We start from the raw sequence: 15,366 nt of genomic DNA on the forward strand, positions 1-15,366 counted from the left end.
ACAAAGTGCACAGATGCGGTTCTGCAGAAAATGTGTCTTTGGCAGATGAGATTCTTCCTGTGAATGTTCTGTTTATTGCTTCCATAAATATTCTATTGTCAAAACATGACTGGCTGTTTATTAACAGCACTGACAGGAAGATTCCTATTAATGGCAGCATCCCTGTTACTGGTAGACCCTGTCACTTTTAACTTAGTAATTTTGAGAGAATTGTACTTGGTAATTACTTAAGATATTTGCAGGTTTATTGATCCCCACCCCTGTTTACCTGGGTGACATTTGAATGGCAGTTCTTCTACTCAGTGATTGATGATTTTGAAACATGATCAAATCTGCATCTTTGGTTACAGGGGAAAACTTGCTACCTATCAGTTCTGAACTTGTTTACCCTTAGCCTACCAGAAAAACAATGCATCGAGTCCTGCTGAGAGCAGTGTACTAAGGAAAGTACCTGGATGCGGTCACTGCCCTTGGAAAATTTGCAGTCTAATATGGAGGTGAACCAAATATATGTGCTTAATATGCAAACTGGAGTTTGCAGTCAGAGGGATTTGGATCTAAATAATACTAATTATTTTTTAGGAAGTAAAAAAATTTTTTTAGTTTGTTTGCTCATCTGAAAAATAAAAATGATACTGCTTTATCTCATGAAATTGTAGAATAAGCTTTTTAGGTAGTACACATCCTGTAAACTCTAAATCTTTATTCTTCTTCCCTAATTTATAATTGGCAGACATTTGCATCATCTGATCCTCAGAACAAACCTATAAAGTAGCTTGGGCATAGGTTTCATCCTCATTTGTTAGAGAGGGTAACTAAGGTTCAAGTGGGTTGGGTATGGTGCTCTGACACATCCAGCTGGCTGAATGGCGTAGTCCAGCAAAGAGCCCAGGTTTCCTGATTCAAGTTCCCATGTGTTTTCCACTCTTTGAAACCAATACCTGAGTAAGTAAAATGTAGAATTAGGCTTCTCAGTGCCAGTATACTGAGACAATTTACAAAATTCTATATTCAGATATTAGTGAAAGGAAAAGAGCCAGTGTTTTCATTGTAATATGAATGGAGCCAACAGCTAAGAAAGATATAGTAAGAATGTAGGGAATGGCCAAGAGATGCTCAAGCTAGGAGCTATGGTAGTGAGCTATGATAGTGACATGGTAGTGATGTGATAGCTACGGTAGTGAGCACGTGTCTATGATAAAGTGAGAGCAGAGAGTGTTTGCAAACTGAGTAGATATACTTAGAACCCACCTCATACCATAAATAATTTGAACTTTGTATCGTGGTTATGATTCCTCAGCTTGGTTCTCACTGAGTGGAACTATTCAGGTGATAGCACGACACAGTGAAAGAGCATGATCCTTGAAGTCACACCTCGGCCCAGATCTCAGCAGCATCAGTCTCAGCTGTGTTACTGTGGGCAAGCAACCTAGCTTCTCTGATCTTCCTCTTACTTATCTAGGGAATAGAAATGAGTACTATTTAACAGTATAATTGTGAATATTAGACGCCTTAACATAGAAAAATGCCTTGCACATAGTAGGCACTGTGAAATATTAGTTCCTTGAACCTGTCGTTCAACATTGGTAATGTGCTCTCTGCTCTATCTTCCTAATTCAATTCTAATCTTAGATTTATACCAACTGAGCCTACCGTTTCTTAGAATGGAGTAATTTTCTTTCTTGATAGCCTATTATGGGTCTTTTATAATTATTTTATTATGAAATAACATTGTTTCAAAAGAAATTTTCAAGTTACACCCAAGATGTAAAAAGGGGTCATTTTAATTTTCCACTATCAAGATTTTAATAGTAAAGAAGTTCTTGTCTTAATTATAAAATTCATTCTTCCTTCCCATAACTAGAATATGTATAAGATAGAAAAAGTAATTGCACTGGTTAATAATGGATTATCATTCTTAACAAAATGAAAGACATTTCTATAGGAAAACCCTTGAGAAACCATATTTATTCTTCATAAGTAGAAATTGATGCCCTTATAGTTTGGTGTTTTTTGTGGTTTATTACATATTGATAAGACAAATATATTTTCCCATACTCCTTAACTTCTAGCACCTATATCCTTTTAAAAAAACTTGTGAAAATAGATGCTGTGAAATTCATGCTAAAAAACCACACGGTAAGGCTTATTTCCATAGTTAAAAACTAGAATTTTCCAGATCATTTAGGTGTAAAGCATTAGTAACTTTGGATATTCTTTTGCTTTCGTTAGAGTGAACACTTCCCCTTTCTTGGCATCACTGACAATTACAGTCTGAGTGACTTCAGGTGCCGAACAACCTTCTACACAGCCCTCACCCGCCTTCTGATGGTAGACCTAGGTAAGATTAAGAGTTTAAGTTCAATTAATAAGGGAGCAGCATATACATATGTGAATAAAGAGTTAAAATACTAATGGATACAATTATTAATGTATTGGAATTGGCCATCTTTGACAATTTTGTACAGCTTTTTAAGATATCGAGCATTCATTCATTAACAACAGAGTCAAAAGACAAATCTTAGTATTTAAGGTGGTGTTTCTTACTTCAAATACTACTTCATCGATTTTTTAAAGATTTATTTATTTATTTGAAAGGCAGAGTTACAGAGAGGCGGAGAGAGAGAGTGGGAGAGAGAGAGAGATTGGGAGAGACAGAGAGGTCTTCCATCTGCTGGTTCACTCCCCAGATGGCCGAAATGGCTGGAGCTGTGCTGATCCAAAGCCAGCAGCCAGGAGCTTCTTTCTTGGGTCAGGTCTCCTACACAGGTGCAGGGGCCCAAGCACTTGGGCCATCTTCTACTGCTTTCCCAGGCCACAGCAGAGAGCTGGATCAGAAGTGGAGCAGCCATAACTCGAACTGGTGCCCATATGGGATGCCAGCACCGCAGGCGGTGGCTTTACCTGCTACACCACAGCACTAGCCCCTTCACTGATTTTTTTTAACCTCAAAATTTACTTTCTGTGTATTCCTTTGCTGATTAATTTTACTGCTACAAATCTAGGAATTATGTTAAATACAGAAAATTTTTTCTCTGATTTCTTTCATTGTGACATTTAAATTAGATAAATAATGGAAATGACGTGTCTAACAGTTAATAGGAAATTGTAAAATTACATCACATTCACTTCTTTGATGGAATGGTCTGTAACCATTAAAAATGAAAACCATGAAGTTTTATGTTATACTATTAAGTGAAAAGCCAAGGTGTTTAACTGTACCAATGGTATGATCATGTTTATTGGGGAAAATAAATAATACATTGAGAAAAGTTACATGGAATTATTCAAAAATGGTAAATAGTGCAGCCATTATAGAAAACAGTATGGAAGTTCCTCAAAAAAAATTTTAAATAAAACAGATACACAATCCAGCATTCCCACTGCTGGGTATATATATCCAAAGGAAATGAAATCAGTATGTCAAAGAGATGTCTGCACTTCCATGTTTATTGCATCATTATTCAAGATAGAGAAGACATGGAATCAACCTAAGGGGTCCACACACTTAAGGTGATGTTAGTCAAAGGATGCAAATGTCAGGTAGGTAGAAGGAATAAGCTCAAAAGATGTTTTGTTTAACATAGTAAAGAAACAATATATTGAATTACTGAAAAATGCTAGGAATGTGGATGGTAAGTGTTCTCACCATAAAAATTATAACTCTGTAAAGATATATGTAAATTAGCAAGAATTAGGCATCCCATTGTGCATATATACTTCAAAACATGCTGTACACAATAAACGCATACAAGTTTGTCAATTTTAAAAATAACCAAGTGCTATTAAAAGATTTTTCTGGGGAAGACTATGGGTAGTTTTTCCCCCTTTCATTTATTACTTTTATAATAGCAAAATTTGCCTTGTTTTTAAATTGTTTTAATTAAAAAGCTGAAGTTAACAAGAAGTGTCCACAGGTGGACAGCCCTTTAGGATGGCACTTAAGTCTCTCTGTAGTGGCCATCTTACTCTGGATTCCCATTTCCCTGTCATTTGAAGACTGGACTGCAGATTAGATCAATCAGTTATAGACACGTAAGAGGGTTCAATCAATGACAGCATCATCCTTGGAGAATATAATACTGATGATACTTTTTCTTCCTTTCTCTTGCAATGTATTGATTGATCCATCAACTTAAATATGAATTTTTAAAAACATGATACAGAAGGAAGGAAGATAAATAATTTTATTTTGCACATAAAGGGCATTGAACCCTAAAATAAAAAGGTGATTAAATCCCTCTATATTCTAACTCCAGTTACTTTTGTGAATTTCAACACAGTAAATCACCAGAAAGACAAACAGTCAAAAGTTTAGAGAAACACAACTAGAATGATTAAGGAGGTTAGTGGGATTGATTTCTGAGAAAGATTAAAAGAACCATATAAGTATAACTTGGCTAAGTGACAAACTAGGGCTGGAGGCAAAGAGAACTATCTATAAATATTTGAAGAGTGCAAACCAGGCGTGCAAAACCCAGTCATCTGCCTACCTTCGGCAAGGGGGAGATCTGAGTGACAGCTTTTCATAATGCAGGCTAGCCTCTTTTACCTCCTGGCTGCTGCCTTGGAGAGAAAAGGAGAAGCCCCAGACTGTCATTGTCCTTGACAATCATTTGGAGAGCACACTGCAGCAAACTCTGAGAGCAAGACAAAGATGAAGCAGGCATGCTGGCCTCAAGGAGCTTGCCTTGCTTGTCTTCCATTTGTCTGAGGACTGAAGAAAACCTTGAAACCCTTGGCTAGATTTAATTTATTTCCCGGAGAGTCCTTCAACATGCTCTTTTAATGACCTTATCACACAGTGAAAGAACTGGGAAGACCAAAGTTAGAGAGAGATGTACATCAGAATCAGAACACAGTGCAAAGTCTCTATTTCACAGTACTATGCATGTATTGAATATTGATATTCAGGAAGATGTCCAAAAAAACCCCACGTTGTACACTTTTTTGAAGGTAGACTTTTATTTATTATGTATTGCTTAATGTAAACTGTAGGTATGAGAAACTGAAGTAAACACATAATTTTTTAAAATATTTTATTTATTATTCATTTGAGAGAGTTACAGGCAGAGAGAGGGAGAGACAGAGAGAAAGGTCTTCTATCCGCTAGTTCGCTCCCCCAAATGGCCACAATGCCAGAGCTGGGCCAATCTGAAGCCAGGAGCCATGAGCTTCTAACAGGTCTCCCATGCAGGTGCAGGGCTCTAAGCATTTGGGCCATCATCTACTGCTTTCCCAGACCATAGCAGAGAGCTGGATCAGAAGAGGAGCAGCCGGGACTTGAACCTGTGACCATATGGGATGCTGGCACTGCAGGCAGAGGCTTAGCCCACTACATCACAGTGTTAGCCCCAACATATATAATTTGAATAACTAACAGGATTAGGTTCCCCAGGATTACATTCCTTTGAAACATCTAACTCAAAACACAGTAAGGTATATATCAGTATTTTATAGCAAAAATGTTAAATGTCTGTTACATTGCAAGCACTGTTTAAACGCCTTAAGAGAAATGGAAAGAGATGGTCTTTGGTAGCAGTACCTGGATCATCCTAGGTACTCAAATAAATCAGTTTAATCTAGATTATAGATAAAATTAAAAACCTTAGCAACTACTTGTACATTCCTTGAAAAGAAATTTCTTCTTAATTTATCTCAGTGGTTTTCACTTTAATAATTAAATGTCTTTTATAACCATCAAGTGATAATTTGTGGTATAAGTCCCCGAAGTTGCTTTCCCTTACTAAAAACCAGAGTTAGTTTTCTTCCCAGAAGATTTTGAGCTCCTTCAAGCTGTCAACTTTGTCTGTTTTGTCTTGTTCGGAAACCAAGCTCAGTGCCTCCACATTGTTGGTGTTTAGTAAATGCTTGCTCAATGAATGACAGACAAGTGTACAATAAGCAAGATGCCATCATCGTGGCTCCTGGAATCAGTTTTACCTGCCAGGTTCTCTGTAGAAATAGCTTTGATCATTGGCCTCTCCAAGATAAAACAAATCAAGGGGCCGTTTACTTTCACTATTGGCTATACTTGGCCACTCTTGTGCCTGATTAGTCACTTGCTGCTCTCTGTTCCAAGTGTTATCACTTTATGGATGATCATTTGTTGAGTGTTGTTGAACATATTTTTATTATTTGAAGCCTTGTCTCACAAGCTGTGTTGACTGGCACATTGCCATCAGAATTTCTGTGTACAGGACTTGATAGTTTTCTATTGTTTGTTCACTGTCATGGAAACAAGGATGAAAAAGATAATGCTGTTGTCAAGAGCAGCACAGATCCATTTATTAAATAAGAAAAACAAAGAATCCTTCTCAAATTAACAAAAAAAGATTGAGGATGAGTTTATTTTACCATTGGTTTGGGGGATAGGTTGGCTAGAGCTAAAAATAAATAGAAAATATGCCCAACCAGCCTGCTTGGACTCTTGAACTAAAATATAAAGTATATTCTAGTTGAATTCTATGAAATAAATTGAGTGTGTTTTATATAGAGGCCATGCACATTGGCGTGATTAGAAAAGGGGAAAGAATTGGATATCACATTAATTGATATTTACTTTGAAATGCATTTTGGTTTCTGTTCAATAATTTGTACTTTGTATGAATTTAATTAGATGCTGTGTGTCCTGGGTTGGATTTCAGATGAAAAGAGGGGGAGAAGGTTGGCAATAAACAGTCATACCATTTTATCAAATTGCTTTAGCTAAACTAAACAAAGCATTCACTTGTACGAAGAACAGAACTGAAAGCATTCCATCTAATGATAACGTTTCAAAACATGTAAGAGATGTTGGCAGTGTATTTTTTGTACTCTAAGAAGTTATCAAAATGAATGCAAAAAGTCCCTTCACAAGAACATATGCATAAAAAAATGGATGACCGACCATATGTGCATCACGGTAGCCCTTCCAAGAATCACTTATTGTTCCCTAGGTTGTTTTAAAATTAACCTTGTCGATCTAATAAACTAAAGGAAAGAGTAACACCCAAGCCAGTAAAATGGAGAACCTCTAGGGAGCTATTCAGTGTAAAATTCTTGGATAAATAAAATCTTATTTTGTTTAATTTGAATGGAAGTGAATTCAGTTTACCAATATTGAAGAGGGAAAATGTGGAAAAGAGCAATTACAAAGCTTTTGGTTTTGTGGAGAAGTAACAGTTATTAGTTGCAGATTAAGTGTTTATCATGCACAGATTTGGAACTCCTCAATGTCACCAACAGTTTTTCCGTGGACATCTCATCATTGTACTTCATATTGAGCGATTCGGACAGGAAGTACATGGATAGGATTTGAATGGGCAGTGCGTTCCTCAGGTGTTTAAACTCTGTGAAGCAGCTGTGCTTTTAATGGCCAGGAGTGTACACTCATATTAATGTTTTAACAATATGTCTCTAATATTAATATAGTAATGTTTGCAGGCATTAAAGGAGGGAGCAGTCTGTGAGAACAGTATAGTATCCACATACTGTTGTGGCTTTTATCAGATAATTGGCACCTGAAGATACTGCTAGCTTTAATTTGAGAAACTTTAAATAAATAAATGATTTGAATAAAAAAGAAAGAGGGACAGGCTTTGGCCTAGTGGTTAAAATACCCAGCTCTGGTTCAGTTCCCAGCTTCTGACTGCAGCTTCCTGCTTGCAGACCCTGGGAGGGAGCAGTTATGGTTCAAGTTATTGGATCCCTTCATACACGGGGAGAGCTGTACTGAGTTGCTGGCTCCCAGCTCTAGCCCAGCTCATGCTGATGCAGGCATTTGGAGAGTGAAGCAGCAGATGGGACTCTGCATCCCCCTTCCTTCCCTGCTCCCATCTATCTATCTTTTTGCCTCTCAAAAAAATAAAATTTTAAAAATTTTGGGCTGATGCTGTGGTGTAGCAGGTAGCCTGCAGTGCTGCATCCCATATGGGCACCGTTTTGAGTACCAGCTGCTCCATTTCCGATCCAGCTTTCTGCTAATCACCTGGGAAAGCAGTAGAAGATGGTCCAAGTCCTTAGGCCCCTACACTCACGTGGGAGACCCAGAAGAGGCTCCTGGCTCCTGGTTTCAGATTGGCCTGACTCCAGCTATGGCGGCCATTTGGGGAGTGAACCAGCGGATGGAAGACCACTCTCTCGCTCTCCATCTGCCTCTCTGTTACTCTTTCAAATAAATGAATCTTTAAAAAAAAATTTTAAAGAGTATTCTAGAAATAGCTACTAAAGATGGAAGTAAAAATATACAAATAAAGGAAACTTTTCCTTATTAACAGTAGCTAACAATTGTGTACAAACTTGTAATTTAGTATCGGCAGCCCATATTAAGTGTTACTCCATTATGTATCTATTAAAAAACAGTTTCAGAGAGAGTAAATGGTTTGCCCAAGATCAGTCACGTGACTAGTAGCTCTCTGACCACCTTATTTTCATTCACTTTTTCTAACTCTTACTTCACCTTTCATCTTCCCAATCAACTAAGAAATGGAACTTTTTCTCCACTTTTATTTGAACTAGTTGGACTAACTGATTGGTTTGGGGCTTGGAGGCATTGAGGGCAAAAGAGAAAGGATTACTTTCTAAGCTTCTAAGAAATAAAACAAATTCATTTGTGATTTGCCTTATATAGGTACAGTTTAATGATCAAGTGGAAATCAAATGTAATTTTAAAAATTTGTTCTTATGTACAATAATTGGCCAAAGTCTACTTCTGGTGATGGATCAAGAGATATATATCCCAGGAAGATTTAGCAGGTGACGTGCTTGATCAGAAATAGCTAATGTTCTTGGGGAAGGTGTTGTGGCACAATGGGTTGAGCCACTGCTTGTACACCCTCATGCCATATCAGAGTCCTGGTTTGAGTTCCATTGCCTCCACTTCTGATCCAACTTCCTGTTAATGTTTCTGGAGAGTCAGCAGATGATAGCTCAAGTGCTTCGGCTTCTGCTACCCATGTGGGGAAGCGTGAATGAAGTTCCTGGCTCTTGTCTTTCTTGTCTTTGGCCTGGCCCAGCCCCAGCCCCAGCTGTTGCTGGATTTGGGAGGTGAACCAGCAGATAGAAGATCTCTCTCTCTCTCTCTCTCTCTCTCTCTCTCCCTCTCCCCCTCCCTCCCTCTCTCTCCCTCTCTCTCCCTCTCTCTCCCTCTCTCTCCCTCTCTCTCTCTTTCCCTTCCTCCCTCCCCCTCTCTCCTTCTGTCTCTGTCACTTTGTCTTCAAAAAGATAATAAATAAAAATCTTTAAGTATTTTTAAAGGAAAAAGAAATAGCTAATGTTTATTAGATAGAATAGCACATCAGTATTTCACCTGTGTCCCTGACTTGGCAGGGACTACCTGGAAAATAGACATTGGGGGAGGAGGAGAGTGGGCAGTAAGGGGTAAAGAAACAGCTGGAAATACTTAGAATCTATAATGAGATAATTAAGACTAATTAGCTGGCCCTGTAGGCAGAAAGCAGCCCATTAAGACCAGAATCAGTTTTAATAACTTACCTGGTTTTTGAGGATAGAGGGTCCAGGCACCCCAGGGAGTGAGATGCTTTAGGGATCAACTTTTAGAGGAGATTTCCTAGAAAAGGAGTAGTAGTCGTCTGCACCGGGCAGTGTGTTTTTCTTTGGGGAACTGAAACAAAACATTCTCGTTCCCTAGGGAAAGGAACTAAGGGGAGCCTCAGTTTTCTCATCTATTAAATGGAGATATTTACCCTGAAGAGCTGTCATGTGTATTAAGTAAGATAAAGATATATGAAAAGGCCGAAAGCAACTCCTATCACAAAGCAAGTGTTTACCAAATACTAAGAAGCACATTTATTGCACTGACTGCCACTTGGACCTCAAAATGAGGCAGGTTCAGGGCTCTTAATGCATCCACTCTGCCCTCGGGCCTTGGGGCTAATGTCTTTTAAAGCAAAAGCTGGTGATACTTCCCAACATGTACCAAACTCTCTTGCCCTGCCTGAAGCCACAGCCATTTCAAAGCTAGAATGCCTAGCTTTTAGAGGAAAACTGAAGTGAAAACCAAATTCCAGGGACCAGCTGAGCACATTTCTCAAGTCGTGCTCTGATAGAACTTTTGAAGCGTTATCCTGATGAAGTCCCAGGAAACAGGAGATGAGGTATGCCTCTACCTGCAAAGGGCACTGACTCTTCCAACGTCAACTACGATTACCTGGTTTTGAATGGATGCTTTTTTTAAAAAAATATTTATTCATTTATTTGAAGATCAGAGAGAGAGAGAGAGATTGTCCGTCTGCTGCTTCATACCCCAGATGGTTGCAACGTCTGGGACTAGGCCAGGCGGAAGTCAGGAGCTTCTTCCATCTTCCACTATTTTTCTCAGCCCATTAGCAGGGAACTATCTCAGAAGTGGAGCAGTTGGGAAGCAAACCAGAGCCTATATGGGATGCCAGCATTGCAGGCAGCAGCTTTACCCACTATGCCACAATGCTGGCCGGGAAGCTTTTTGTTTTTGTTTTGTTTTTTGACAGGCAGAGTGGATAGTGAGAGAGAGACAGAGAGAAAGGTCTTCCTTTGCCGTTGGTTCACCCTCCAATGGCCACCGCGGCCGGCGCGCTGCGGCCAGCGCACCGCGCTGATCCGAAGGCAGGAGCCAGGTGCCTCTCCTGGTCTCCCATGTGGGTGCAGGGCCCAAGCACTTGGGCCATCCTCCACTGCACTCCCGGGCCACAGCAGAGAGCTGGCCTGGAAGAGGGGCAACCGGGACAGAATCCGGCACCCCGACCGGGACTAGAACCCGGTGTGCCGGCGCCGCTAGGTGGAGAATTAGCCTAGTGAGCCGCCGCGCCGGCCCGGAAGCTTTTTGTTACCCACTGTTTCTATGTCTCCTTGATGGTCTCTCCTCTTAATTTTCCTTAGTTTAGATCAGAGCTTCATAACAGGAGACCTGACCTTTACTGACTGTATTAGTTTCCTATTACTGCTGTTACAAATTACCACAATTTAGTGGCTTAAATGACACAGATGTATTATTTTTACGATTCTGGAGGTCAAGATGTCCAAAATTGATCTTAGTGAGCTGAAATCAAGGTGTCAGCAGGCCTGTGTTCCTTCCTGAATGTTGTACAGAACAGCTTGTTCTCTACACATGTAGCTTCTGAAGGCCACCTGATTCCTTCACTCCTGCCCCCTTTCTCCAGCAACATCAGGCCCAGAGCCTCTCATGCTGCCATCTTCCTGGCTCTCCCACTTCTGCTTCTCTGGACCCTTGTGTTTACATTGGACCTACCAGAGATAATCCTAGATTAAAGTCAGTTGATTAGAAACTTTTAAGTCCCTTTTAATCATGTAACCTAATAGATCCATGGGTCCTAAGGGATGAGTCCTATGGAGTGGGAAAATGTCATTTTTTTTGTCCACCATACCAACTTCTCACGTGATACTTATCGTGCAATAAATCCTCAGTAACTGTTGGCTCCCATCATTTATAGACACCGTAATTATTTCTGCTACTTGCTTCTGTTTTGCTTCCCCAGCTTCCCAGTAACCCAGCAGCTGTTTACATCCAGTTTTGAGGAAATGAGAAGTTTCATTGCTCTGTATTTAAAGGTGGGGAGGAAGAGCAGATCCAGATTTCTGGGTTTATTTTTCTTTCTGAAATTCACCCTTGCAGGAAGCATTTAGACTACAGGTTAAGACACCCATGTTCCACATATGAGTGTGTGAGTCTGATTCTTGGCTCCAGCTCCTGACTGTAGCTTCCCATCAATGTAGACCCAAGAGGCAGTGGTGATGGCTCAAATAATTGAGCTCCTGCCCCCCCATACAGAAGGCCCGGGTAGATTTCGCAGTTTCTGGCTTCCGCCCCAGCCCAGGTGTGGCTGCTGTGAGCATTTTGGGGGTGAACCAGCAGATGGGATGCTCCTATGCTCTATCTCCTCCAACCCTGCCACCTCTTTCTCCTTCCTTCACCGTTTCTTGCCCTCTCAAGTGTACAATTCAGTGGTATTTAGTATGTGAGCGTACTTTAAAATTTTTTTGAGAATTGAATTAAAAGATAAATTTTTTTGGCACAAAGAAAATCATTAAATCCATGCGTAGTTTTTCATGATATACCTTCTCCATGAACTTTTGAAGACCCCTCACATGCATGAATTTCATTTTTCTAAAAGCTTTATTTATTTATTTTGAAAGAGTTACAGAGAGAGAGAGAGAGAGAGAGAGAGAGCAGGAGAGATCTTCCATCCACTGATTCACTCCCCAGATGGCCACAATGGTCAGTGCTGGCCCAGACTGAATCCAAGAGCCAGGAGCTTCAACCAGGCCTTCAACCAGGCCTCCACAGGTGGGAGGGACCTAAACGTTTGGGCCACCTGCTGCTGCTTTCCCAGGCCATTAGCAGGGATCTGGATGGCAGTGGGCTTTACCCACTACACCACAATGCCGACCCCTCAGATTTTTTTGTATCAAACTTTTTAATCTCATCTTCCATGAACTTTTTGAAGTGGTCTTGTATTTAGAATATTTACAGTTGCACCATTATCTAATTCCAGAACATTTGGTCACCCAAGAAGAAACCCTGTTTTTAGCAATCACTTCTCTTCCCCCCCACCCTTCCCCTGGCAACCACTAATCTGCTCTGAGTCTATGGCTTTGCCTATTCTAGAAATTTAATATAAAAGGAACCACACAATATGTAGCCTTTGTATCTGGCTTCTTTCCTTTAGCATAATGTTCTTGAGGCTTACTATATGATAGCATATATCAGTACTTTTTTTTTCTTTTATGGCTGAATAATATTCCATTGTATGGATGTGCCACATTTTATTTATCCTTCTATCAGCCGATGAACATTTAGATTATTTCTGCCTTTTGCCTGTTATGAAAGAATGCTGCTGTGAATATCTGTATACAAGTTTTTATGTGGACATATGCTTCAGTTTTCCTGTGTGTATACCTTCAAGTGAAATTGCTGAGTCGAAGGGCAACTCTAACTCTTCTAGTGAATGCCAAACTCTTTTCTACAGTGTCTGCATTAGATTATATCGGCTTTGCCATTTTACATTGCACCATGCAATTCAAGGTTTTAAACTGTGTAATAAATGAAATGTAGAAATAAAAAATAAAATGTCTGATAGAAAACATAAAGAGTTACTATTCTGACATGATTTCTCTGAAAAAAAAATTTGCTTGGAACTTAGAAAATTGTTACTGTTGAATCATAGCCTTCGAAATCCAGTACAGGTTGATTAGTTTTTGGCTTTTAACATCAAAGTCAAAGAATTTATCATTTCTCTCTGTGCATGATTAAGGGCTTGCAAAATATTATGTTAATAATTTACTTTTCCTGATACCAATGAAAATATTAGCTTGTAAATTGGCATTTACCTTCAAATAATATTGATTTCTGGGTCCTTGGTAGGCAGTTTTGATTACTTTTCATGGAACAATTACCTATACATTGGGGTGTTAAAATGCGACTGCATATTTGAATATGAAGTTGTAAGAGGGTGAGCTCATATTTTCTCCTTCCACATCAGAAACAGTAAATGAAACTTCAGCATGTATGAGTGATACAGATGAGGAAAAGATCTTTTAACAGATAGTGAATAAGGTTGTTTACATAATGTACACATAACTGGCCAGTTCTCCAGCACAAGTGATAGAACATACCACATTGCCATAACAGAGGAACAGTGCTAACTGAAACAGACATTTCTGGAGTAATAAGGAACCCAAGTCTCACTTTTGCCTGCCTACCTGAATCTCAAGTGATTGCCAGGGAATCCATTTTCCTCACTAGAACCAAGCTGGTTGTTCTTTGTTCTCTTCTGACTTCATTTAGCTCCAAGCTCAAGGTTTTGTGACATTGTCTGCAGTTCCCACCCCAATGCCTTCTACCCTATCAGAGACACGAGGATGATGGACAACACTTAACACCTCTGAGTCTCTCTGCTTACATGTGAACTGAAGGGAATCAGACCACTTCCTGGGAGTGGTGTGACCAGCAATGACTTGCCATAGTGCTTTGAACAGCATAAGAGCCACATCAGTGTTTTTCAAGTAAATTAAGTACCAAATTCATTACCTGCACATAATAAGCGCTTAGGAACTAACTACTGTTACTGTCACTTTACAAATATTTCTTAAGTGCCAGGCCCTGCTCTAGGCACTGAGGCTGTGTAGCCATGATCAGAATAGACTAAGTTCCTTCCTCCAAGAAGCTTACATTCTAGTAGAGAAAACAAATGACAAATGAATAAACACATAAATTAATAACCAATTATAGAAAGTGTCCTGTGAAAATTAAAGCAGGTTATAGGGTTGGAAAGCGATGGGAGAGGTGGCACTTGGGTACCAGTTTAAACAGAGTGGTGAGGGAAGGCCTCCTGAGGAAGTGACATTCAAGTAGAATTGCTGCTCATTGCCAGCGCTATTTGCCTTAACTTCTCCTTACACATGCTGGTGGCTTGTCTTCACTGGGGAAAGAGGTGGAGTCAGGAACTTCTTTGATGCGTAGCTCAGATTATTAATTGAGGAATTGAAATGTTAAAATACTGAATTTGTCTTTGTTCTGAATAAACATCTTTACTATGGAAAAGCTTTGTTCCCAGAGGAAGAATACTGGGCTAACAATCTTCTGGTCACACTTTGATTACCATAATCACCTCTCTAAGTCCATGTTAAACAGAAGATTACAAAGATGTTAATGGCTGTCATTTATTAAGTGCCTGGCATTGAGCAAGGGGAGTTGCAGGTGTTTTCTCATTTATTTAATCCTCACAGCTAACTTGATGAAGTAAATATTATGTCTCTTAATTACCGGTGAGCACACTAAGGCTTAGATGAGTAAAGTGACTTAACTCACAACCAGGTATCAAGCCTAGATAAACTTCTGATTTCAAAGTATCCACTCTTTCCAGCACCCTGATTTGCCTGCAGTTCCCATTACTATTCCTATCACTGTTCCCATTAAATAGTCCACATTTAGAAAGTACTTTTATCTTAGAAGAGTAACATTATATGGTTTAAATGCAATGTACACATATATTATCTGTTTAGGATTTGATAGTGTTTAGTTACTTATTACTGTTTATCAGATATTGAGAAAATAAGAACATTCTAAAATTTAGCTTGGGCAGGTGTTGTGACACAGCAGATTAAGCTATTACTTGAGACACATCCCACATCAGGTGCTGATGGCACTACGGCTTCCAATGCACCTTCCTGCTAATACACCTGAGAGGCAGCAGATGATTACTTAAGTGTTTATGCCCCTGCTCCTGGCATGGGAACCTGGATGGAGTTCCAGGCTCCTTGCTTCAACCTGACCCCCTCCCCCCGCCCTTGTTGTTGTGGGCATTTGGGGAGTGAACCAGCAAATGGAAGATGGATCTCTCTCTCTCTCTCTCTCTCTCTCTCTTTCTT

The 15,366-nt window shown here is 39.7% G+C and overlaps 1 protein-coding gene across 10 annotated transcripts in view; it reads left to right on the forward strand.

Annotated features, from left to right (window-relative positions):
- Positions 1–15,366, forward strand: part of RANBP17 (RAN binding protein 17) — a 371,265-nt gene that overhangs the window by 269,798 nt on the left and 86,101 nt on the right. For all 10 annotated transcript variants that reach the window (XR_011389899.1, XM_051843604.2, XM_070076412.1 and 7 more), the window contains 2 exons: positions 2,076–2,139; positions 2,233–2,341. Coding sequence is in view for 9 of the 10 variants with exons in the window: in XM_051843604.2 (XP_051699564.1) it covers positions 2,076–2,139; positions 2,233–2,341 (173 nt within the window). In the remaining variant the exon portion in view is untranslated. The remainder of the gene's footprint in view (positions 1–2,075; positions 2,140–2,232; positions 2,342–15,366) is intronic.

This window comes from Oryctolagus cuniculus, chromosome 6, assembly GCF_964237555.1.
Source record: "Oryctolagus cuniculus chromosome 6, mOryCun1.1, whole genome shotgun sequence".
In the NCBI taxonomy this organism is placed as follows: Eukaryota; Metazoa; Chordata; class Mammalia; order Lagomorpha; family Leporidae; genus Oryctolagus; species Oryctolagus cuniculus.